The sequence below is a fragment of the Calypte anna genome, chromosome 2 (assembly GCF_003957555.1).
Source record: "Calypte anna isolate BGI_N300 chromosome 2, bCalAnn1_v1.p, whole genome shotgun sequence".
In the NCBI taxonomy this organism is placed as follows: domain Eukaryota; kingdom Metazoa; phylum Chordata; class Aves; order Apodiformes; family Trochilidae; genus Calypte; species Calypte anna.
The window spans coordinates 145967912-145991927 of NC_044245.1; the positions used below are offsets into that span (position 1 = coordinate 145967912).

A 24016-nucleotide genomic window follows, 5' to 3' on the forward strand; every position below is an offset into this window, starting at 1 on the left:
TACTTGTTGGCCCTGTAACTAGGAAAAAAGGAAAACAAGGGAAATCAGAAATTAACCCTTCCAAGTCTGAACAAGATGACCAGGTGATAGAGGAAACAGAGGAAACAGGGGATACTGCCTCTCCTCGTACAGCATTCCCTAGAGCAGAGTCAGATGAGGACTCAGACTCAGAATCTACTCAGCCCTATTCCATGAGAGACTTGCGTACTCTGAGAAAAGACTACAGCCGTTTTACAGGTGAACCACTCCTCTCTTGGTTATTCCGATGCTGGAATGATGGGGCTGCTACCATAACATTAACTCAGAAGGAAGCCAGGCAGCTGGGCCCTGTAGCCAAAGATGCAGCTATTGATCGGGCATTTGGGGAAAAGGCTGGAACTACTAGCCTGTGGAAACGACTCTTGTCAGCTGTCAGGGAGAGATATCCCTATAAAGAGGCAATAGATTGCCCACAGGTCAAAGCAGCCACACTTGGAAAAGCTATCAGGTATCTGGAAGAATTGGCTGTACGAGAAGTGATCTATAATGATGATGACATTGAAGACCCTTATCACGTACCATGTCCTAAACCTATGTTGCAAAGGTTTGTGCATGCTGCACCATCACCTTTTAACCATACTCTATCAGTACTGCTATGGGTTCCTGTAGAAGTGGATACAACTGTGGGTGATGTGATTAAAACTGCACGAGAGTGTGAAGAGGCTGTCACAGCCCCTCATCGGGCCTGGGTCTCAGCTATCAAGAGAGCATCTGAGAAACTGCATTCACCCCTTTTTCCTCAGACAGACGGAGGACGCCCCATTGCCACCATTAAGAGGAGACGCCCTCCTATGAGACAGAATCGAGGGAAACAGAATATCCCAAGAGGAATTCTATGGGCACTCCTGTGTGAGTGTGGAGAGGACATGACAAAGTGGGACAAGAAACCTACTGCTGACCTACAGGACCGAGTGATTAAGTTGATGAGTAAGCCGAAGGCAAAAGGAGGTCCTTCTAAAAAGATGGCCGCTCAAGTGTCCAGTGTGGAATTACCCAACCCAAAAGTGCTGGTGACTCAAGATCCATGCACATCAGGTGTGAGTACTGGGGATGCAAGCTCCAGTAATGCACATACTGACAATGCTGTATGTGCTCAAGCTTAGAGGTGCCCTGCCTCCAGCCAGGTGGAGGAGAGGGACAACCGAATCTATTGGATTGTGTGGATTCGATGGCCTGGCACATTAGAGCCACAAAAGTATAAAGCCTTGGTGGACACTGGTGCACAGTGCACCCTAATGCCATCGAATCAGAAAGGCACAGACTCCGTCACTATTTCTGGAGTGACGGGGGGATCTAAAGAACTGACTATTGTGAAGGCTGATGTGAGCCTCACTGGAATAAAGTGGCATAAACACCCAATAGTGACTGGTCCAGATGCTCCGTGCATCCTTGGCATAGACTACCTCAAGGGAGGTGATTTTGAGGATCCGAAAGGGTACCGCTGGTCCTTTGGTACTGCAGCTATTAAGACTGAGAACGCAGAATGGCTGCATACTTTGTTTGGCCTTTCAGATAAATCCTTTGTAGTGGGATTGCTGAGGACTACAAACCAGCGTCTGCCAACTGCTACTTCAGTAGTGCATCGTAGACAATATCGTGTCAACAGGGATGCTGTGGTCCCCATTCACAAGCTGATCCGGCAACTAGAGAGCCAAGGAGTGATCAGCAAGACTCATTCACCCTTCAACAGTCCTGTATGGCCAGTGAAAAAGCCGAATGGAGAGTGGAGGCTGACAGTGGACTATCGTGCCTTGAATGAGGTTACACCACCACTAAGTGCTGCTGTGCCGGACATGCTAGAACTTCAGTATGAGCTGGAGTCAAAGGCAGCCAAGTGGTATGCTACTATTGACATTGCTAATGCGTTTTTTGCTATTCCTATAGCACCAGAATGCAGAGCACAATTTGCCTTCACCTGGAGAGGTGTCCAGTACACTTGGAATCGACTGCCCCAGGGGTGGAAACACAGTCCTACCATCTGCCATGGACTGATCCATGACACCTTGGAAAAGGGTGGAGCTCCAGAACATCTACAGTACATCGATGACATCATTGTGTGGGGTGACACATCAAAGGAAGTCTACGAGAAAGGTAAGAAGATAATTGAAATCCTTCTAGAGGCTGGTTTTGCTATTAAAAGAAGCAAGGTCAAGGGACCTGCACAAGAGATACAGTTTCTGGGAGTTAAGTGGCAAGATGGACGTCGCCACATCCCAATGGACGTGATTAACAAAATAACAGCTATGGCCCCACCAACTACCAAAAAGGAAACTCAGTCCTTTTTAGGAACTGTTGGTTTCTGGAGAATGCATATTCCTCTTTATAATCAGATTGTGAAACCTCTCTATGAGGTTACCCGGAAGAAGAAAGACTTTAAATGGGGCTCAGAACAACAAGCTGCTTTTGAGAATATTAAACAGGAGATTGTACAGGCAATGGCCCTTGGACCAATTCGAACAGGGCCAGACATCAAAAATATTCTTTACACCGGAGATGGAGGTGATGGTCCTACATGGAGCCTCTGGCAGAAAGCTCCAGGAGAAACTCGAGGCCGACCTCTAGGATTTTGGGGTCGAAACTACAAAGGCTCCGAAGCCAACTACACAGCCACTGAGAAAGAGATACTGGCCGCATACGAAGGAGTCAGAGCTGCTTCAGAAGTGATTGGTACTGAAGCACAGCTCCTCCTAGTACCACGATTACCTGTACTGGGTTTTATGTACACAGGTAGAGAATCTTCCCATCATGCTACCGATGCTACCTGGAGTAAATGGATTGCTTTAATCTCACAGAGAGCTAGGATAGGAAGACTTAATCGTCCAGGAATTGTAGAAGCAATAACACATTGGCCAGAAGGCAAACACTTTGGAATGCCACCAGGAAAAGTGGTAAAACGGGCTGAAGAAGCCCCACCATACGACCAACTACCAGAGAGTGAGAAACAATATGCTCTTTTCACTGATGGATCCTGTCGTCTGGTAGGAGGCCATCGAAGGTGGAAAGCTGCCGTATGGAATCCTACACGACTAGTTGCAAAAACAGATGAAGGAGATGGTGAATCAAGTCAATTTGCAGAGGTAAAAGCTATCCAATTGGCTTTGGACATTGCTGAACAAGAAAAGTGGCCGAGACTTTATCTCTATACTGACTCATGGATGGTAGCAAATGCCTTATGGGGTTGGTTAAAGCAGTGGAAGCAAAACAACTGGCAACGTAGAGATAAACCTATCTGGGCTGCTGAACTTTGGAAAGACATTGCTACTAGGTTAGAGAAACTTGATGTAAAAGTGCGTCACGTAGATGCCCACGTACCTTCATATCGAGCTACTGAGGAACATCGAAACAACCAACGAGCAGATGAGGCTGCTCAAGTGTTCCAAATAGATCTGGACTGGGACCATAAAGGTGAACTGTTTTTGGCCAAATGGGCCCACAATGCTTCAGGTCATCAAGGCAGGGATGGAACATATCGATGGGCTCGTGACCGAGGGGTGGATTTATCTTTGGACTCTATTATGCAGGTTATCCACGACTGTGACATATGTGCTGCAATTAAGCAAGCTAAAAGGTTGAAACCTCTTTGGTATGAAGGGAGATGGTCAAAATATAGGTATGGGGAGGCCTGGCAAGTCGACTACATCACATTGCCTCAAACTCGCCAGGGTAAGCGCTATGTGCTTACAATGGTGGAGGCAAGTACAGGATGGCTGGAAACATATCCTGTGCCTCATGCCACAGCCCGGAACACTATCCTGGGCCTAGAGAAACAAGTCTTGTGGAGACATGGTACACCAGAGAGAATTGAGTCAGATAATGGAACTCATTTCAAAAATAGTCTCATAAATAACTGGGCCAAAGAACATGGTATTGAGTGGATATACCATATCCCCTATCATGCACCAGCCTCAGGTAAAATTGAAAGGTACAATGGTCTGTTAAAAACTACCTTAAAAGCAATGGGTGGTGGAACTTTCAAAAATTGGGACAAGCACTTGGCAAAAGCCACCTGGTTAGTTAATACCAGGGGTTCCATCAATCGAGCTGGTCCTGCTCAGTCAGATCTTCTACATACAGTAGATGGGGACAAAGTGCCTGTGGTGCATGAGAAGAATCTGCTAGGGAAAACAGTTTGGATTTATCCTGCCTCGGGCAAAGGTAAACCCATTCGTGGGGTTGCTTTCGCTCAAGGGCCTGGACACACTTGGTGGGTGATGATGAAAGATGGAGAAGTACAATGTGTACCACAAGGGAATCTAACACTAGGTGAGAATTCCTAATTTCTGCTTGTCTAGTTTAATCAGTAATGCATGGACTCTTTGGGAGTCATGAACTTGTATCCCACCATAACTACTGTTATGTGAACTGTTGTATAAACTAACAGTGTTCTATGAGTGTTTTTCAGGATGATTTTGTGGTGATAAAACCAGAACTAGGTTCATCGGCTGGCATCCAGTAACTTCCTTGAAATTACCATCTGCAATCTGCAACTTGTGGACCATGGACATGAACTGTAAAATTGGTCCTTCTTTTGAGAATCTGCTACAATAGATGAACATCTGCAATTGTAGACTGAATTACTTAGTGATTTTTAGCACAGAGAGATAGTAGTAATTTGTGTATAGATATGTTTAAGGATAAGAGTTAGTAATGATTGGAGCATGACGCAAATGGTATGGAATAAGGGGTGGAATGTCCTGGTTTGGACCAGGATAAAGGTGGTTTTCTGTTTCTGTGCTTTTGTTTTCAGCTGAGCCTCTTTAAGTAGTTGCATTTGCTGAGGTTAACAGTAAGTTTCTCAGACAGTGTGTGTGCTTTTAGAACTGATAATACTTGATGTTTATAGTTACTGCTAGAGACTGGTATGCAGGGCCAAGGACACTGATCAGCTCTGCATGAAAACATTTTACCGTCCAGGAGGATACAGAGGTCCCACCAGAGCCCTCCTTTAGGGAGGATCAGACAAGATAGATGCCAGAATTGACCAAACAGAGTATTCCATCCCATATACGTCACACTCAGTATAAATTTGAGGCATCACGTGGGCCGAGCCAGATCTTTTCCTGCTTCCCTTCCTCCCCGGCATCCTGGAAGGATCCTGTCCGTTTGTCTGCCTGTGGTCCTAATCCGTGCCAGCCCATATCTGTGTGTTCCTGCCTCCGGTTCCCGACTGCTGCCGACTCCAGGAGTCCAGCCTGGACTTTCCCAGGGCTGCCCTATAGCCTCGGTGGTGACGTGAGAGTTATTGGGGGAAAGGGGGGAGGAATGTGGTTTCCATTTTCCTGTATATTTGTATATATATAGTAATTTTTCCCTATTTACCATTACTGTTTCATTAAAGTTGTGTAGTTTAGTTTCCAACTCATAAGTCTCTCTCCCTTATTCTCTCTCCTTTCTTCATCGAGGGGAGAGAGAGATTAAAGAGAGCGTCTGTTATTCGGTTTAATTGCCGGGCCAGTGTTAAACCGTGACAAAAGGACAGGTTGGATGGGGCTTTGAGAAACCCAGTCTCGTAGGAGGTGTCCCTGCCCATGCACAGGGATTGGAACTGGAAGATCTTGAAGGTCCCTTCCAACTCAAATCATTCTGTGATTCTGTTATATATTTATATGGTATATTTTTATATATATACATATATAAAAATACACACACATACATATATTTATACATAATTTTTTTAGCTGTATACAGTATAGATCAAGTTACAGCCAAAGTGCCACTAAATATTGAGTATTGAGCTATAATGTAATGAACAAGGTTTTGAAACCTGACATCACACGAGGCTGCTGTTTTAACAATTCAGGACAGCAAGTGACAAAAACCACAGTGACCCACTGAGCTACCTTCCCTGAAAAATACCCTCCCCACTTCTGGTCAACAGCAGCACCAGTGGTCACAGTTCCCAAAATTGAGAGCATGTCAAAAGAAATTTTATGCAGAAACTCTGGAACCCTCCTCCATCAGTTTTAGCTACATGAATACAGCAGAGCCTGTTACAATCTCTTGTTTGCATTTTAAAGAATCTAATTACTACTTTATCAAAAAAGCAGTTCTCCTAGGTATTCAAAATGCTCCCACTGCTTTTGTTCCACATTATAAACAAGATTACTGATTTGAAAAGGAATTTAGTCTTTGGGTGTAACGTGCAGGGAACTTGACGGGATTGAAACACTAACCCTACAATTTACTACCAAAAATAGCCCACCAACTAAACCATGCTTCAGCTCTACCACTGGGGAAGAAATATTCTCAGCAGACCAGTACATTACAATTCAATTTTGCCTGTTGCCTCAGTTCATTTGAAAATAAAATTGAAAATTGAAATTCAGCAGCAGAAAGGCTGATACCCTTTACAAACTCCCACAGAAGAGGGGATACAGCAGTTCAAGTTCCCAAAGGATTAAAAAGGATACTCTTAAGCCATTTGAGTTTCAACTGCAATAAAACCACAAGGATCTCTTTTGCAAAGAGTCCATGAAAGTTTACATGTTTTAGAAATCTACACAGAACTTCAAAATAAGCCCTTAGAAATTTAAATGACAAGCTTTGCTTCGGTCTTGGGCACAGAGATGAACAACATAGGTTTCTAAAGACAGCTCAGCAAAACACAGAGCTGAAAGCAATGGTTTCATCACAGATCTTAAAAAAAAGGTGGTGCTGCCCATTTTGTTTCAGGTGTTACTGTGACAGCTTATCGAGGTCTGAGCATGGTTTTGTTTTTTCAGCTCACCTCTGGCTGCAAAATTGTTTCCAAAATCCACTTAACTTCAAGATGATGCAAATACCTTGAATCTGTACTGCAAAAAGTTGCAAATTTTCCTGTGAAGCTATTTGATGAGAAAGTGGCCATTTACCTAGGCCAGAGTTTTTGTGCCTACATGTCACAGGCAATTTGTGACCAGTTCCAATTAGTGACCAGTCCCTCCTGTGAGACCCAGCACCCTCTATGGTACCTCCCTCATTACCTGGAGTATTGGGATCTGCAGCCCCCATTAGAGTTATGCATCACAAGGCTTTGAGACTTGAATATAGGGAGCCAGAAGAAAAAAAAAAAAACAAAACCAAAAAAAACCTAACAACCCAGCCCTGAAAGATCTGAAAGACCAAGCCCACCACTTTTTAATAGAAATTTTATTAATTTCATAAGATGGCACTGGGTTCAGGAAGCCCATTGGCTTTCAGGAAAAGTCTAATATGCTGTGATAAGACCTTTGATGTACTACATGGGGTATTGCATGCTCTTCATTCACACCTCTCTGTCATTAGCAGTAGATTCTACCACCTCCACCAGAAGAACTGGAACTAAATCTCCATAGCACTTTTCTAGACTTGGTTTTCCCTGTGCAAAATAGAAATGCATCCCCCAATCAAGGGAAAACAGGCAAAATTTATTTTACAGGTGCACCTAACCATGGCAGGAGATGTTGTAGCTTCATTTATAGCCTCTGCTGACAGATACCATTAGATTATTATGGGAATAGCCAAGGAACATGAAATAGGTGGTGTGCTTTAAGTTGGAGGCCAGTTTAAGGCTGTTAGTAGAGGAGGAAAGCCTTGACTGCAGAAGAGGACACATAGCAAGGGGTTTTTTCCTTCATCTCTCTGTTTTCCTTGGACAGAAAGCCTGTAACTAAACCTGAAACCTCAGAAATTTTTGCATGCCTTGCCCCAGCCTCCTGCTGAGTATCTGCCCTGCTTCAGAGGTTATTCTTTCTTTGGAACATTCCCTATCTGCTCAGCAGAAAGCAAATCCCAAGCTAGGCAGTCCTGCTCCAAGGGTGAATTCTCTCTCTTTACCCTGTCTCTTGGACTCCCTTGGAGCAGACAGAAAATGTCCTTCTGACTGCAGCTGGATAAGTATTGGACTCCACAGCCTAATTTTAAGAGTGCTGAGCACCCACAGCTCCTGGAAATCAATGAGGGCTGCAGGCAGTGTTGAAAACCAAGCTACTAATAACTTTCAGCTCATGACAATATATTCCAGCTTTTTGCCTGTTCCTATTTCTGTATTTCTCTTTCATTCCTACACTATTTAGAAATGGCTCCCATAGTCACCATATTTTTCCTCTTTTTGTTCGCTAAATGGCACATTACTTTTTCATAAGATATAATTTCTCCTGCCACTGAGACTCATACTTTTCCTGATTGTCTCAATGCTTCTTCTTAATGCGTGGGCCTTACTTTTATTTGTCATGAGTCTAATCTTCTCTCTGCCTTTACAATTAGTTTTACTGTACATCAAACATTGATCACAAAGATTTCTTACCTGAAATGCAGGAAAAAACCATTAACAACAAGGGGAGATGTTATCATTCAGTTAGATTCTGTGATCTCAGACAAGACATTGCTGGAAGTCAGGAGATTCATTGCCTTATGTAAAGTGATTGTCCATGCTTTATGATGCTACTATTTGTGTGCAACTGCTGGAGCAAGAAACTGGAGATCAGGAAGGAAAGCGCAAAAGGTTTAATCAGTCTCATTTTATTCCACTTCTACCTTCAACATCCCTTATTAAAGTTTCCAGTGGTCCATATGAAGCTGCAGGTTTGGAACAGCTCTATCAAAGAAGAATAGCAATAACACCACTCTCTGCCATGGAAGATGTCTAAAATTACATTGTTTGGATGACTGTTGGATTCAGACATCCCTAAGCTAAAAGAGGAATCAGACCACAGTTGCTGCAAGGTTGAATTTCCTCCTCATCTGAAGGCAATGTCTAAGACAATGCTTTTTCCAATGTAAAGGGAAAATAAAACAGATTGATAAATCACTTTCCAATCCTGTAACAGATCTGTAACATCCATTCAGGGGGACAGAAGGTACTCAGGTGCAGGATCACAGAAAGATGAAAGTGGTGCCTGGAGGGACCAACATAAGGTCTGTACAGAAGTGAAGATGGTACCCAGCCTGTTCATCCCACCTACCAGTGACTGCCAGCATGATGCTTCCAGCAAGACAGAGCATGTGGCCCAGGTGAGAGAGCTCTGTCATTGCAGCTATGCCAGCAAACAGCTAAGTCAATAGGAAAGGACCAATAGTTAAGTATGCTGAAAAGCCCACTGAAGGAAAATGGAACAGAATCATTAAGAGATCTGTCTGTGGTGGGATATTTTTGTTAAATATTCAGTTTATCCAAGGCAAGCAAGCTGTGCTGAAGCCTACAAGTGGAGTTTGAATGGGAAGAACCTGCCCAGCAAACCCACTTCATGCCCACTTAAACCAGAGGAAAGCAGAGCACAGGCTTCTGTTTACAGTGGGAATACATGGAGGGTTTTCCTCAGATTCTGAAGTCCTTAGCTAATGTTCATCAAGCTGATATGAACTAGCTTTTTACTGAAAGGTGCAGTCCAGGTCTTCTTGCTGCCCCTTGTTATTTGTTCTCAAACTGTGCCAGTTCCTCCCCTGAGACAGCAAATGCCCATGTTAGTGCAGGGTGAACTAAAGCTGAGTAGAAACTAATCTGGGAAATAAAACAAGTTCATTCATTGGCTCCCTGCTGTAGTTCACAGTGAGGCTACATAAATATCTGTGCTGGCAGATGGGAGAAGGAAGTAAGGAAGAATAAAGTTATATTTTAGCATCAGAGCTGGTTTTGTTTGTAAAACTACACTGTTGTTAATCTTAGAATAAACCTATTGATTTCAGAGTCCCAAGCAAAATAGGAAATTATGCAAATGACATGGAGATTGCACAGTGACAGAACAGAACTGTAGTCATGATCTGGGAAAGCATTTACTACTACATTATCTGTGGAGGAGCTGAGGAGCAACCAGCAGACACTGCTCACTGCTTGAGCTCAAGGATCTGTGCCTGCCAGAGACCAGAACTGTCTTGCTTGAGGCTGGTGTTGGCTGGAGCAATTAGAAAATATCTGAGAGCTTTAGGTGTTTGATTTGAGAAACAAATGTTGTAGGAGAAAAGAATTTTTGCTGTGCTTCCTTCCATAATCGAAGACACCAGGCTGTCCTTCAACCCACCCCTGGCAGAAGAAAGTTGTATAATGTCATTAGCACTAACCCCATCAAATACTTTATCTCCTCACAGCACATTATCTTTGAAAAGTGATGTTTTTTTCTTTGTCAAGCAAAAGATAAAGCAGTCAAAAATTCTATCATGGGCCTTTTATACCTTCACAGGAAACCACAGTTAGCCAGCAAATGTGGGGATGAAAGGATGTGTGATCCTGTGATCTGAGATATGAGAGACTGCTACAAGTTGAAGGTGTTACAGAGCTTGAGAAAGCCACCACTGCAAGTAGAGGAGAAGAGCATCAAGAAGCAATGGGAGATATCAGAGGTGATAGCAGCTGGGTCACTGCCTAGCTGCAGTTTTTAAAAGAGCAGCAGTTGTCCGCTGAACTTTTATCAGACTGCCCAAACCATCTAGGAGTTACTAGATTTTCAAGTCAGAAACAAAATGTCAGTATCTGCCCTTACCCTTCACATGCTATTAAGTAGGTGAGTGTGGAATGTTCCACTAAGAATGCTGCCTGTTGTCAGGTGTGACAGATACATGGGACAGAAGCACAAGGGTCAGATTATCTTAAAGGAAAATATTGTGCTAATCACACTTTAAACAGGCTTTTAGACATCAGTGATTACCCCAAAACACCTCACCCTGGTCTGCATTCAACACAGAGCTGCGTCCCACAGATTTTTGCCAGTAAATGTTTAGGTGCACTTGTGGCATGTCCCAATTTCTGCTATATTACAAGAAGCCATGTTGACATTTTTAAGAGGTCTCTACCAGTCATGACAACAATGAAAAAGAGCTCTTACAATAAGACTAACCAAGACTTGGAACTATGCCTAAGCTGAACTTTTTAAGAACTCAAAGACAGCCATACTCCAGCTATGAAAATAAAACCAGTCAACAAATTCCCACATCCACAAATTCTGCTCAACAAATTAAAAGAATTAAAACTGCTACCTCAGCTGAGTTCATTAAAAAACTAGGATTCTCACTGCTGCTTCTGTGTTGAGTTCTATCACCTTTCCTGTTCTATGATGTGTCATGCAAAACCATCTAGAATTGAATGTTTTTACAGTGAAACCTCAGAGCTTAACAGAAAGTATAAAATGGAGGTCAGCAATTTGCTGATGTATTCAGATACTTCAGTACTCGCATAAGATTTTAAAATATTTATAAGCCTCTTAGGAACTGTCAGTGAAGATATGGCAATTCAGACATCTGCCCTTTGTCATGGTCTCTATGCATAAGATATTTTTAACATTGAAGGTCAAGAAGAAACAGCTTGTATTTTCTGTCAAGATACCATGGACCTGAGCAAAGCTAACTTCAGAAAGACATCTCTGAAGCTTTTTGACTATTATTTTGAATGCTGTTCAAGGTGTTCCCTTGAATGCTGGAAGCCCTTTTGAATCAGTAACAGAACAGTGATATTACAGGACATGTATTTTATGTATTGTGTAAACAACACAGATACAATAAAGACGTACAAATAGAAAAATAAACGTTATGAACAATATGAATAAGTGACTGATTTTGATATTTTATCACAGGTCTCACTATATCAACTGAAATCGATGACAAACCCTTGTTACTGACCAGTCACTGATTCACTTCAGCTTCATTTCCCTGTGTTTCCAACGAATTTCAGATTCAGATCATCATAGTCCTTTGGTCTTCCATGCTTGTGCAGAGGTATTCATCAAGACAAGCAGCTCATCAAGCTCACAAACAAGTAAAAACTGGTTGCAGAAAGGGCTACATAATACATGGAAGTCACTACTGGACTTGTCAGTCCAATGTTGAGCACAATACTCCTGCAGTACTTCCTTAGAAAACATCTGCTTGTGTTTCTCCTATTACTGGCTGTTGGAAAAAAAAATCATAGCAGAGGCTTTATTTCTAAAGCCAAATTTATTTTCAAGCTGAGAAATCTGGCTTTTGCAGTAGAGAAGAGGCTTAGTAATCACACAGAGCATATACTCTGATGGTGTCAAGTCCCAGGCTTCTAATTTACAGCGCCAGTAAATACTGAGAATGTTTTTGGAGAATGTTTTTGCCTGGCTTTGCAAACAATATCTTATCACCTGCCTGGCTTAATGATAACAGAATAAACTCAAATATTACAGTATCCAAAGCACTGCAACCAGGGTTTTTTAAGAAACTATTACCTCTGAGCAGATTTGGGTCTTTTGCAGCATCTCACACACTGAGTTTAAAATGTCATATGATACAGTCAAACCCCAGTGCTACCAGTTTCAAGCCAGCTTGACAACTTTGTGCATGCACTGACTTATCAGATCCACTTTTAAATTGAATCTGGGTTGAAATCAAAGCATTCAGTTCTCTTTGACAAGTTTTAAACCTACTATTTACCTACCAGAAGCAGATGCTGGTCTATTTTTAAGTATTCCATAGCTGCCTGTTAAAACATATAAACAGAAACCCTATTTAGGAAGCATGTAGCATCTCCGGAATTTTTAGCAGAATGCATCTCTCCTGCTTTCTTCTGAAAGCATCACCCATTTTTTCCTGCTAACTATAGTCTAGAATGTAACGGAGATGTTTGGCAAAAATATCTCACAAAAAATATCTCACAGTGCCACAATGTTCCACTGAGCAGACATGTTACTTTTCAATTCTGTTATGCTTAATTCCAGATCAAATGAGAGCTAAAATGCTATTAATGCACTTAATGCCAAGTTCTTAGCAATAAATTCAGTCAAATATAGCAAGATACAATGACTGAGTCTAGGACAGACATCCAGTGAGACCTCAGATAAGTGATTTTGACAGCTGCTGGGAAGAAATCCAGTATTTGCAGCACTGGACGACTCTTCAGGTTTCAGTAGAACAAGGACTGGAAGACTCATCACAGGCCAGTGTGACAAAAAACTTTCCCTTAGCCATTTCCACTCTTTGATTCATGTGTCTCTCTGGGGCTTACAAAGGATTATGTCTACTATAAAACATACCTTGGCTGTGGCAATATGTATTTTTGTCTTAAAATGTGCACGAACTAAACAGCAGTTTGGCATGTGCCCTTGTCACGTCTTCCACCCACCCAGTGCTTTGAATGTTCCTGTTTTAAGCAATGCTTTCATTAAAACCACAGAAAGTGAACTACAACAGCTATTAAAAGTTTTACCTTCTAAATATGTGTAAGGCATAGCCCTTACAGTGAACTCCTTGCTTATTCCTACTGTGCTAACACGAAAGTTAAAAGGGGCACACATGTAAGAAAACACTTAGTCCTCTTCATCACCAGCCCTCTCTCACTTCCTAAAACAGGTCTCACCTTACACATCCAGACATCAAAAAAAGTTACCTGATCTCCATGTTAATACTTCTGCTGCTGCTGCTCTCACTGCCTCATCCTCTGTCTCAGTGGTCAGCTTCATCTTTATTGCAAGAATTTCTTGTTTGGTTAGACATGATCTAAACATCATGTCCATTAAAAGCATTTTGCATTCACACTAATAAGTTAAATAAATAAATACAACAAGACTGGCAAAGAGCAGCTTCCTTGCTTTAAATATAGGAAGAAAAGACTTAGGAAGGATATGCAATGACTTTACAAACTGAAATGGTTGATGTAGAGAGGAGGAGAATAATCAAATGGTTTGGCTTGGAGGGGACCTTACAGGTCACATAATTCCAATCCTCCTCAGTGGGCACAGACACTAGATCAAGTGCCTCAAAGCCTGGTACAGATTATCCACTTTCCTAGATTAAAAAAAAAAACAAAACAAAAAACAAAAAAGGAAAGAGTCCTTTGCTGGCCCTTTTTGCAGCCATACCCTTCCCAATTGTGGAATCACCAGCACTGGAGTTGGTCTCCTCAGCGAGTGAGAAATTTTCCCCTTTAAGTCTTCCCCTTAAAAGTTCCCTCTATCTAGGAAAACTAAACCTTTCCCCTTACCTTATTCTTTTGGAGCCTTTATTGTTTCCATCAAAACCCACAAGTGCAGGTGTAAGTAAACACCCTGAAGATTGACTGCTGTCACACACAGGATGATGGATGCTTGAAGTAATCCTCTGCAGTCTAACAATGTGTGGCAGGCACAGACACATGTTCACACTGTGGCCTCAGACACAGACAAATGTCATTACACTTTGACTGATAAGTAAATGATTTTTTGAGAAGTTGATAAAGCAGAGCCAGGTGGAAAGCAGTGACAACACTTGCTCTAGAAAAGGGATGTATTACAATTTAAAAAAAAATAATAATTAAAAATAATTTAAAAAAAAATCACAGTTTGTCAATTCAGCAGCTGCAGTAAGAAGCTGAGTTGGTAGAGTTTGTCCACCAGAAGGGTTTGCCCTATATTCTACCACAATCATGTGTGTGACTACACAAGATTTTCAGGGTAAAAGACACAGCTCCTTCAGTCTGCATAGTTTACAGTCAATACCCACCATACCATAATGTGTATTTGGATCACACTAGCCCACTACCCATACTATTTTTTTTTTCCTGCAAGGGCATGTAGTCATACGACAGGGGGTAGCAGCCCTGAACTGATCAGACAGTTGGACCAGATGACCCTTGTAGGTCCCTTCCAACTGAAATATTATGTTCTGTTCTATTTTATCCTACCCTACCTGACCCTTCCTAAGCTATCCAATGCTACTTGACAGTAACACAAGTTCCTGGCCTGAGGACCTGGGCATTGTAACACTGAAATGTATTACTGAATCATAAAGGGAGTCATGTCTTTTAAGTTCAGATCTAGGAACCAGAGCAGTGTCTCTTGATTTTGAGCCACAGAACTCACAGTAGCTACAACACACACTTAAAAAAAGCAGCAAAACAAGGTAACTTTAATATAGTCACTAAGAATGAGAGTGATTCATCTGTGATGGAAGGCACTTATTCAGTGTGAATTTCACACACTTGCTCCATTAAAAGCTGTTCAAAACATCACCAAGCTTTATGCTGATAGCCAGAGAACTAGTGAACACCAGTAGAGTTGGGATTCTGAAAGGCAGAAAAGCACAAGTATCGTTTTGCTTCCAAAAGGATCATTTTCAGCAGCCTCCAGAACACTTTTTTTCACAGTAAAATGACAGAAATTAAGGAGGAAAACCCCTGTTCCCACCCAAAATTAACCAAATTCTGCATATAAATGTCACCCTTCATATTCTGTAGTCAAAAATATTATAAAGTAACAGAACCAAAGGGGTTCCACTTTTTGGCCTCTAGTTGACCACTAGAAACTGACCTACATTTAATGGTGGCTTGGGCAAGAAAACCCAGAAGTGAGAACCTCATCGTACTCTAGGTAGTAAAATGACTTCTTACAGAATGGAAGACACTAAAATAAACAATTATCAGCATAGAATTATAAAAATGAAAGAAAACAATCAGTGCTCATAGATGTAGAAGAACTGGAAGCTCTACTTACTTTCACAGAGACGTCTTCTCAGCTTCCCCCGAATTTTATCAATGGCATTGTAATCGGAGACATGAAACACGTGAGCAGACTTGGGTTCTGAAGCAATCTCATCCAGTTCTTCTTTTAAGACTTCACCAACACCGACGACGAAGATTCTAATCCCAGCCTGATGGGCTGCAGTGGCTGCATCCAAGACATGATCCTGGCTCCTTCCATCGGTTAAAAGGATCGCCACTTTTTTAACGGTCCGATCACTAAGTCTTCCACCAGCTTCTTTGGAAAAACTGTAGGTGTTGATGTACCTGAGAGCATCTCCAGTGTTTGTGTTACCCCCGTAATACTTAATGTTGCGTGCAGCCTCCTTGATTTCCTCACGAGTTTTGTACTTTCCCAGGTCAAACTCTGTGCTTGGGCGATCACTGTATCGCACCACACCTACGCGGGTTTTGTCTGGGCCAATCTCAAAAGTTTCCACCAAATTAGACACCCACTGCCTAACTTTCTCAAAATCTTCTTTTCCAACACTGGAGGAGGCATCCAAGATGAAAACAAGGTCATAGTGAACATTCTTGCAACCTGCAAGAGTGGAAGAAAGTATCGCTAAGGGAGGATGAAAGAAGAGTACCAGACATACTAAATATTCTCTAGGCAGGGCTCCCTAGTGAGCAATTTGGAGGAAGAAGCAAAACCTTGCTTTCCTGCAGAGAATATCCTGATTCTCACTCTCTTCCTTGTGATTCACCTCCTCTCTTTCAGGACATCTTACAGTAGATCAGCACAGAATTCACTTTGAAATGCAAACCCCTTCTCTTCCTGTACTACTAAAAGCCTCTGCTCAGTCCTACACCTACACCACCTGCATGCATATGAAGCTCATTTTCTCAGACTTTATAGCAGTGCCTGTGCTCAAGAAATACTCTGAAATGACCTTGGCAGATGAAGAGACCTTTCCTGACCTTGCTTATGCCAATCCTGACCATAAGTAGTGAAGCCTCCATGTTCCCTCTTGCATTAACATTATAATTTATTTATTCTTAGCTAGAAGCAATTCTTTTGCTCAGTATGGTATCTTAGTGAAGCAAGTTCATAACAAGATCATTTTGAGGCTCTCTCAACCATTGACTATTGGCTGAAGGATGATTGACTCAATACTGAGATGGCTTCCTTGACAAGAAAGAGTAGTTGTTTTATAAGGGAAAAGTTCTCCTGTCCTTACAACCACCCTTCTGGCTCCAGCCATGATACTGGTAATCTGAGGTTTGTGTAATCCAAAAGGCAAATGAATTTCAATTGCAGCTTTCTTGCTCTATGAAGCCAAGCTAGTCATATATTTCCAAGATCCTTGCCAAGTAAGTAGATCTCCCAGGAAATGTTTTTTTAGCTCTTTCTGAAGATACAGAAGCCAAGAAAGAGGCAATATAGTCATAATGTTCTGCAGATGTCAGATTTATCAACATAATGCCCCAGCAGGACAAAATGTATAAATATATCCTTATGTTTACTTAATTAACTCTTATAGACAGTAATGCCTAACCAAATTATGAGTTTCAAGATCAAAAGTTGCTCTACAAAGTCAATTTGTCTATGGTCACAATCACCAACCATTGTTGCTCCATAGTTCTTGCCTCACCTCATCTCACAAAGCACAACTTTTTGTTTGAACCAGTGGTAAAAAGTTAATTTGACCAGACCTCTGGAAAACAAATCACATGTGATACAAGACAGAGATCTGGTCCAGACAGTGCCTGTGCCACTTTATTTCTCTAGGAATAACAGGTCTTTCCCACGTCCTGCTGAACTGGAGATGTTGTGCCTGTCCCCTGAACTGCTGACTATTGCCTTTAAACTCTGCTGCTTTACCAGCGTCTGAGTTTGTAGCCCCTATCTACCCACATCCACTGAGAGCAGATCTTTCTCTCAACTCATGTTTCACTGCAGGAGCCTGATTCACCCAACCCTTCCACTATCACCATGTTCATGACCTCCTCTAGGCTCTGATGTGGACTAAACAACCTATCTCTTTGGGTCAGAAAATCTGAGTATTTTTGAGAACACATAACTGTAGAGTATGGCCACTGAGGACAGTCTTTTCCTCCGTATATTAAAATGTGACCTTCCTGCTGTACAGTTTGTGTGTTTTCACATCAGACTTGTTCCAGCCAGGTCCCAGCAACTCAATGCCCCTCAGTGACTAAGATCTCAGACCGACCCCACCCCTGTGGACCTCCCTGACTGCTGCTTTTATACCTGATCCAGTCTGTGATTTCCTGACTCATGTTCCTGACTTGATCTTGAACCTGCTTCACCTCTATGAGCTTATCTGGAACTTTGGATTGTCTGTTGAGCCTGGCTCCCAACCTCAGCTTGCCCTCCTCCCTCTTTGGGAGTGATGGAACAGGCTCTGGGTGGTGAGACCCTGTCCTGCCAGCCCAGAGACCCCCAGCTACTGGCTTCCCAGGCCTTAGGAAGTAGTCTGTCCTCACTGCACTCCCTACCAGAGCTACAGCACTGACATCTAGAGCCCTGACACAATGTGTATGTCAGCTGAGGACTACAAGATGTTCCCCTGGAATAGACCAAAGAGTATGGAGGTACCATAGAGAAAAATGAATCATGCTACCCAGAGGGCAGGTGATGATGCTGTTGCCAGATTTCCTCAGTGAGTTCCAGCTTTTGAGCTTACAGTAAGGTCATAGTGTAGTGTAACAAGGCAACCAGGTGCCACTAATTGCCAGGGAGTGAGCATGAGCTTGTGTCAAGACCACCTGTGCCCAATTATGGTGGGCCCCCACTGCGCATGAGCAGGACCAGGGGGCCAATAAAAGGCCTCAGGGTGAGTCTCTGGTGGCACAGCTGGCTAAGCTGCAGTAGTGCAATGCCGAGGCCCTGGGTTCATGACTCCTCAGAGCCTCACCCTGAGGGCAATTAGTGCTAGTGGTGCAATGAAGGTAATACAGTGCTCCAAGAGCAACTGACCTCGCTGCAAAGCATGCTCAGGACTGAGCTGAGCCTGTGTCTCAGGACTCACCTTTTATTGGCCCTCTGGTCCTGCTCATGCGCAGTGGGGGCCCACCCTAATTAGGCACAGGTGGGCTTGCCACAAGCTCATGCTCACTCCCTGGCAATTAGTGGCACCTGGTTGCCTCATTACACTACATCATAGAATCCTAGAATGGCCTGGGTTGGGATGCATCTTGAAAAGTGACCAAGTCCAACTCCCCTGCAGTGAGCAGTGACATATTCAACTGGATCAGGTTGCTCAGAGCCCTGTTAAACCTGATCTTGAATGTTGCCAGGGAGGGGACTCTACTACTTCTCTGGGCAACCTGTGACAGTGTTTCACCACTCTCATTGTAAAAAAAATTCTTCTTGATATGCTAAGATCACTAAGTCTTCTCCCAAACCCAGATTTTACCTTACAGTTCATAACTACATTTGGTGCCTTTGGCCATCCTCAGATCCTACACTTGCCCTGAAGATGACTGAAACCCCAAAACACTTCACAGCTCTGGAAAGGAGAGTGTGGGTAGCTCAGCTCCATGAAGATTATGTGCCCTCAGATAATAGTAAAAGCATTGTAACACCATATGTGCTCGTGCTATTGCATGATGCCCATGAATATACACCTGGTGTGTTGTAGGTGATGTTGAAAAATGATCTGTTGCTCTGCCAGCTTCCAAATCAGTCTGCATCCCAGGTTCTCCTTTTCTTTCAGTGTCTATAAGAACAACCTATGCCCATGGAGTTGGGATCACAAGGAACAACCCATTCACATAGGATCACAGTGGAAACAATCTGTGCACATGTTCTGTGGTGTAAGTAATTTTTTTGTTTACAGACTTGATGGCAGTGAGATGAAATGCAGCAGAAAAGCTTCTAGTAAATATTAATATGCATTTTTAGAAAAATAATGTCCACTGCTGGACAAAATAGTTTGCTTTCTAAGAATGCTGTAACAATTTTATTTACTGACAGAAACAGTTCTCATTTAGAGAATATGGGAGATAATTCACAGAAAATAAACTTTCAGCTCTGTAATTACAGAGCTTTCTCTCTGGAGTGAGAAATTTTCTCTGGAAGCATAATTCCAGGAGCTGTGTTCATCTGCGTAGACATTGAGTCAACCCTTTTGTCATACTGCCATCAAAAATAGTTCACAAACAAGCCATAAGCCCCAAATTATTTCAAATCATCTCAAAATGAACATATAAATTGTACCACCACATCCTTCCTGCAACTGAAGGAAGAAAGAAAAAGATATTCTGCTTTGTTTAGTTACTAAGTACTCATTCTAGTTAAACTTCATCAAGCCTTACCTAGATCATGTAACAAAGCTGTAAAGAAGCTATTCCTGAGAACAGCTCAGACTTAGCTGTGCTCTCAGACTGAGAGGAGAGTCTAAAAAGTCCTCTTTTTTCTTATAAATTACCCAGGAATAGAATCTTTCCTAGAAAAAGAGACAGAAACTACCTCAGAAGTAGTTTTTGGCTTCTATCAGTTAGCTGTGTGTGTCTACAACCATTTTCTGTCCCTGAGGTACAGCATCATTCACATCCAGATAACTCTTCCTACTCCCCCTCCAAAAAACAACAGGTCCTTGTCAAGTCCCTCAGCTGCACCACCCCCTGATGCATTCAGTGGCATCTGGGGGAGAGTGCTCTTTTACAAAGGCCAGAAGCCACACCAAGGACTATGTGAGCAGTGAGACAAGATGAACCAAGAGAGAGCATGAACAGTGTCTCCAGCCCTGCTCAGCTCACTGGGAAAGTCCCAGCCAGATCCATCCAATCTAATCTGAATTGTTTGAATGCAATGGAAGTGATCTCCATGCCAGTGTGGGGTGATGGAAGCATGTTCAGAGCAAACTTCATGCTTCTCCCCTCACTCTGGTTTGCTGAGATAATCATGCTAAGCCTGCATCAGAACTAGAGATGCTACTTAAATCATCACATTTTGCCCTGAGCTACCATCACCCCTCTTGTCTATTTTGCTTGCTTTCCATATTGTTTTCCTCCTGACAATACCTTCTCAGCCACATCAAAGCCACAGCAGCTGCCCAGCACAAGGCAGGCAGCAGAACAGCACCTACCTGCTCTCTGTGCCTCAGTTCTCTCCCCACTGAACACAAATGTGAGAAGAACCAGGAGATGAGGCACTCGGCATCTCCCCGTAATGAACATATCTCCTTCCTCACATCAGTCTTTCCTCTGTGGTGAGAAGCTCGCTAGAAATCCAAGCCGTAGCCTAGAAAGAAAATAAAAAGCAAGTGTTATCTCATAGAAAAACAAACAGAAGTAATGATGCAAGTCATGGGAGCAACGTTTTGGGGAGCTGTCTCCTCTGCCTGTCATTTTACTTGACCAGACAAACCGCTCAGACAAAGAGGCGGGAGTTCACCTACTTTTCAAAAGCTATAGCCTTTCACTGGCTCTATTCAGTGTGCAGCAGCCTGAATGGAAAAAAAGAGAGAGATTACCAGATTATTATACTTTAATTGAGCCCACTGCCAACTACACAATCAACGCACTGGAGTGGAAACCATTCCTGACCTGGCCCTCCCACACATTCATCATTAGGAGATGCACAGGGCAGAGCTGGGATACAAACCACTGCAACTCCCACACAACCAGTTGCCACTTCACCCATTGCTCCTGCCACTTGCTGAGCCTCAGAAATGACCAATACTAAAAATACGTGGATGCATCCATATACATATTTCTTGCAATCAGTCCTTCTCTATTGGAGGGAGCTCAGCAGCTTCAGAATGCATCTCTCAGCTGTTTAGTTGGAAAGCTCAGGTGGATGATGTCCAGCTTGAGGTCACTGGTTTGCATTTACCTTGTCTGAAGCCACTGAAGTCAGTCAGTACTGTAACAAGCCAGGCAAAGTGGCTGGGCTGTTAAAAGTTTAACAATTTTTAACACTAGACCAACTCATTTAAAAAAATAATAATAAAAAAATATATTACTTACTTATGGCTGTTTTCCTATCTTTATATTAGAGAGACCATAAATTGTAATTCTATATGATACGTACACACAGGGGAAGAATAATTTCCACTCTGCAGCTCTTAGCAGCTTAAGGAATCATTTTGGAAAACTTTCTCTCAGATCCTGAATCCATCTTTTTGTCTTTAATGCAGAGATTTATTTGTTAATGTTTTTAGGGAATTTCTGCTTCCTCTGTACTTTAACATGCTCATCAGCTTCCTGCTGTTGATAACTGGGTAAAAGAGGCACGAAGGGGACATGGTATGTTGTGGATCATTGCTGCAGGGTCGATTATGCATTCTAGGATATTTCTTTTCAAAGCAACGGGGTTCTGTGGGAATCACAGACAAAAAGAATGGTGGTGTCAGCATTTGTTCAAAACCAGTCTTGATCAGTCAAACGTTGGGCCTGTCTCTACTGTGTACCTCAGAAATAATGTGCACATCATTCTGGCTTACAAAATAAAAAAGGGGAAAATCTTAGGAAGCTGCTGAGAGATGTTTTTCCCCTGGACAAAACACAGGCTGCTGTATTTCAAAAAATTCCTTATCATATGCAGAGAGGGAGAAAGCAATACACTTAATAAATTCTGAACTCAGCAAATAAGATTTGGAAGTATCTGCCAGCAGTGCACCATAAATTCATGAAAAAAAAAAAATTAAAACCCAAAAAGCATGGCTATTGAAGTACCATCCCTAAGTCCAGAGGGCAGGAGCAGGTGCTGTAGTTTACATCTCAGCCAGATGGTGTCCCTACAAGACAGTGAGGTGCTCAGGTTTGAGCCAGGATGCAAGGTAAAGGGACATGGAAATACCACCATGCCCTACAGTAGTTAGAATTTCATTTTAAATAAGCACATTACTGAAATGCCGACCCGACAGCCGCCTGCAGAGGGATCAGCACAAGCATTACTTAAAATAGCTATGGGCGCCTTTAGACCAAGGTTTTTCCTGCTTTGTATTTTTTTAGGAAACACTGGTTCTGGTGATGGCAGAGCAGGTTAGAGGCAGATCAAGAGATAGGAAACCAGATCTGCCATGCAGCATCCTGCACTTCCAGAGCTGAGAGCTCAAAATGTCCTTTCTCTGTGTCTGGGCTTGCAAGGCTGCAACGTTTTATAAATACATTATTAAAAACAGTATTTGCCAGCTGCTATCCTGTATGAGGCCAGGATAAAAGGAGCAGAGCACCAGCTGGTGTCAGTCAGGATGGGCTGACACTGGCTCCACAAGCAGCAGACACGACGTGATGGGGAGCTTGGAGGACCTTGGCTTACTTGGTACACATGGCTCATGTACCCAAGTCCTACATGTCCAGCTCTGAGAGATGTGCAGCTAAGGTGCCATTCATCTCCAGTCTTTGCCAAAACATTTCAAGAGCTCATTGCTGCCTTATGAATGCTGAAAGGTGTCTGAAAACACTCATTTAAGCTAAAAATAGTGAAAAAACCCCAACCCAAATCTAATCAGAACATCTGCTTAAAATCTATACTCATAACCCAGCGTGGCTTTAATACACATTTGTGGTTCAATATTATCCTTGTGTTCAGGCCAAAATACATCATTTTATCCATTTTTTTAGCAGGAAGAATTGAATCAAGTGTATTAATTTACAACTGCTCTATGTATTAATATGTCAGTGAGAGAAAACTCACATCACCTCATGCAGAAAATGCCTCATTCACATCAACAGGACTCATATCATAGCCAGAAGTCTTCAGGGATATTAGAAGAAAGGTTGAAGATAAAGCATTTTTAGTGATGGTTTTTCCACACTGGTTTCTTCCCACTGCAGTCTGTCACTGTGAGACTAAGCCCAGTTTGAGATTACATCATCTGGTCAACATGTTCCCCCTCCCAGAAGAAGGGGTCAAAAAGTAGAACAATTTAAGTTCACAGTGATCCAAGAACAAGAAATTCTGCTTAGTGGACCCTATTTCCAAGTGGCCAGTGTGGATTTTTTTTTAATGCAACTTATTTTAGTTCATCTTACCATGCAGGAATTTTTCCTCAAAGTACCCTAGTGTCAATGTAGATCCTTTAACCATGTCTTTTTTTTTTCTTTTTATCTCACAAACATCACTTTGGGATTCCCTTGTGATACATTTATAGGTATTAAGTGCTATTGCAAAAAGAAATGATAAATTCTATCATGTCAGATTTATTGCCAAACTGTGGACTTTGTGTGTGAGGCAGTTTTTAATAGTTTAATGGGAAGAGAGGTGAATAATTCTGACTACATGAAACATCATGTGGGAATGGCATCCAGGCTGGAAAGCATGCTGGTAAATGGTAAGTGAGCTATCTACACTTAAAATACAGGCATAGTACTAAGCTAACCATCCCACCCCACAGCTGAATAAACAATATGCAAAAGATAGACACAAGCTCTATATAACTTCAGCTTTGTATGGCTTTTCCAGGGGGGATGGTATAGAGTTTTAGGTCAGTGAGCATCCCTGGTAGGGCGAACAAAAAGTAAACACTCCTTGGGAAATGTACACTCATAAAAAGCAGCATTTAAAAAAAAATTGCTGAAGGAGAACTATCTCTTGTCATCTCAAAAGTATTTTAATCTTTTGCTCACTCTTAGGCTTCTCTTGCATTTTCAGGGACACTGCTT

General features: G+C 42.4%; 1 protein-coding gene across 1 annotated transcript in view; it reads right to left on the reverse strand.

The window, feature by feature from the left end:
- Nucleotides 1-20584, reverse strand: part of COL22A1 (collagen type XXII alpha 1 chain) — a 208414-nt gene extending 187830 nt beyond the window's left edge. Inside the window, exons 1-2 of the mRNA XM_030445839.1 lie at nucleotides 20494-20584; nucleotides 15414-15980 (exon numbers count right to left, since the gene is read on the reverse strand). Of these exons, the coding sequence (XP_030301699.1) occupies nucleotides 15414-15980; nucleotides 20494-20584 (658 nt within the window). The remainder of the gene's footprint in view (nucleotides 1-15413; nucleotides 15981-20493) is intronic.
- Nucleotides 20585-24016: the final 3432 nt, after the last annotated feature.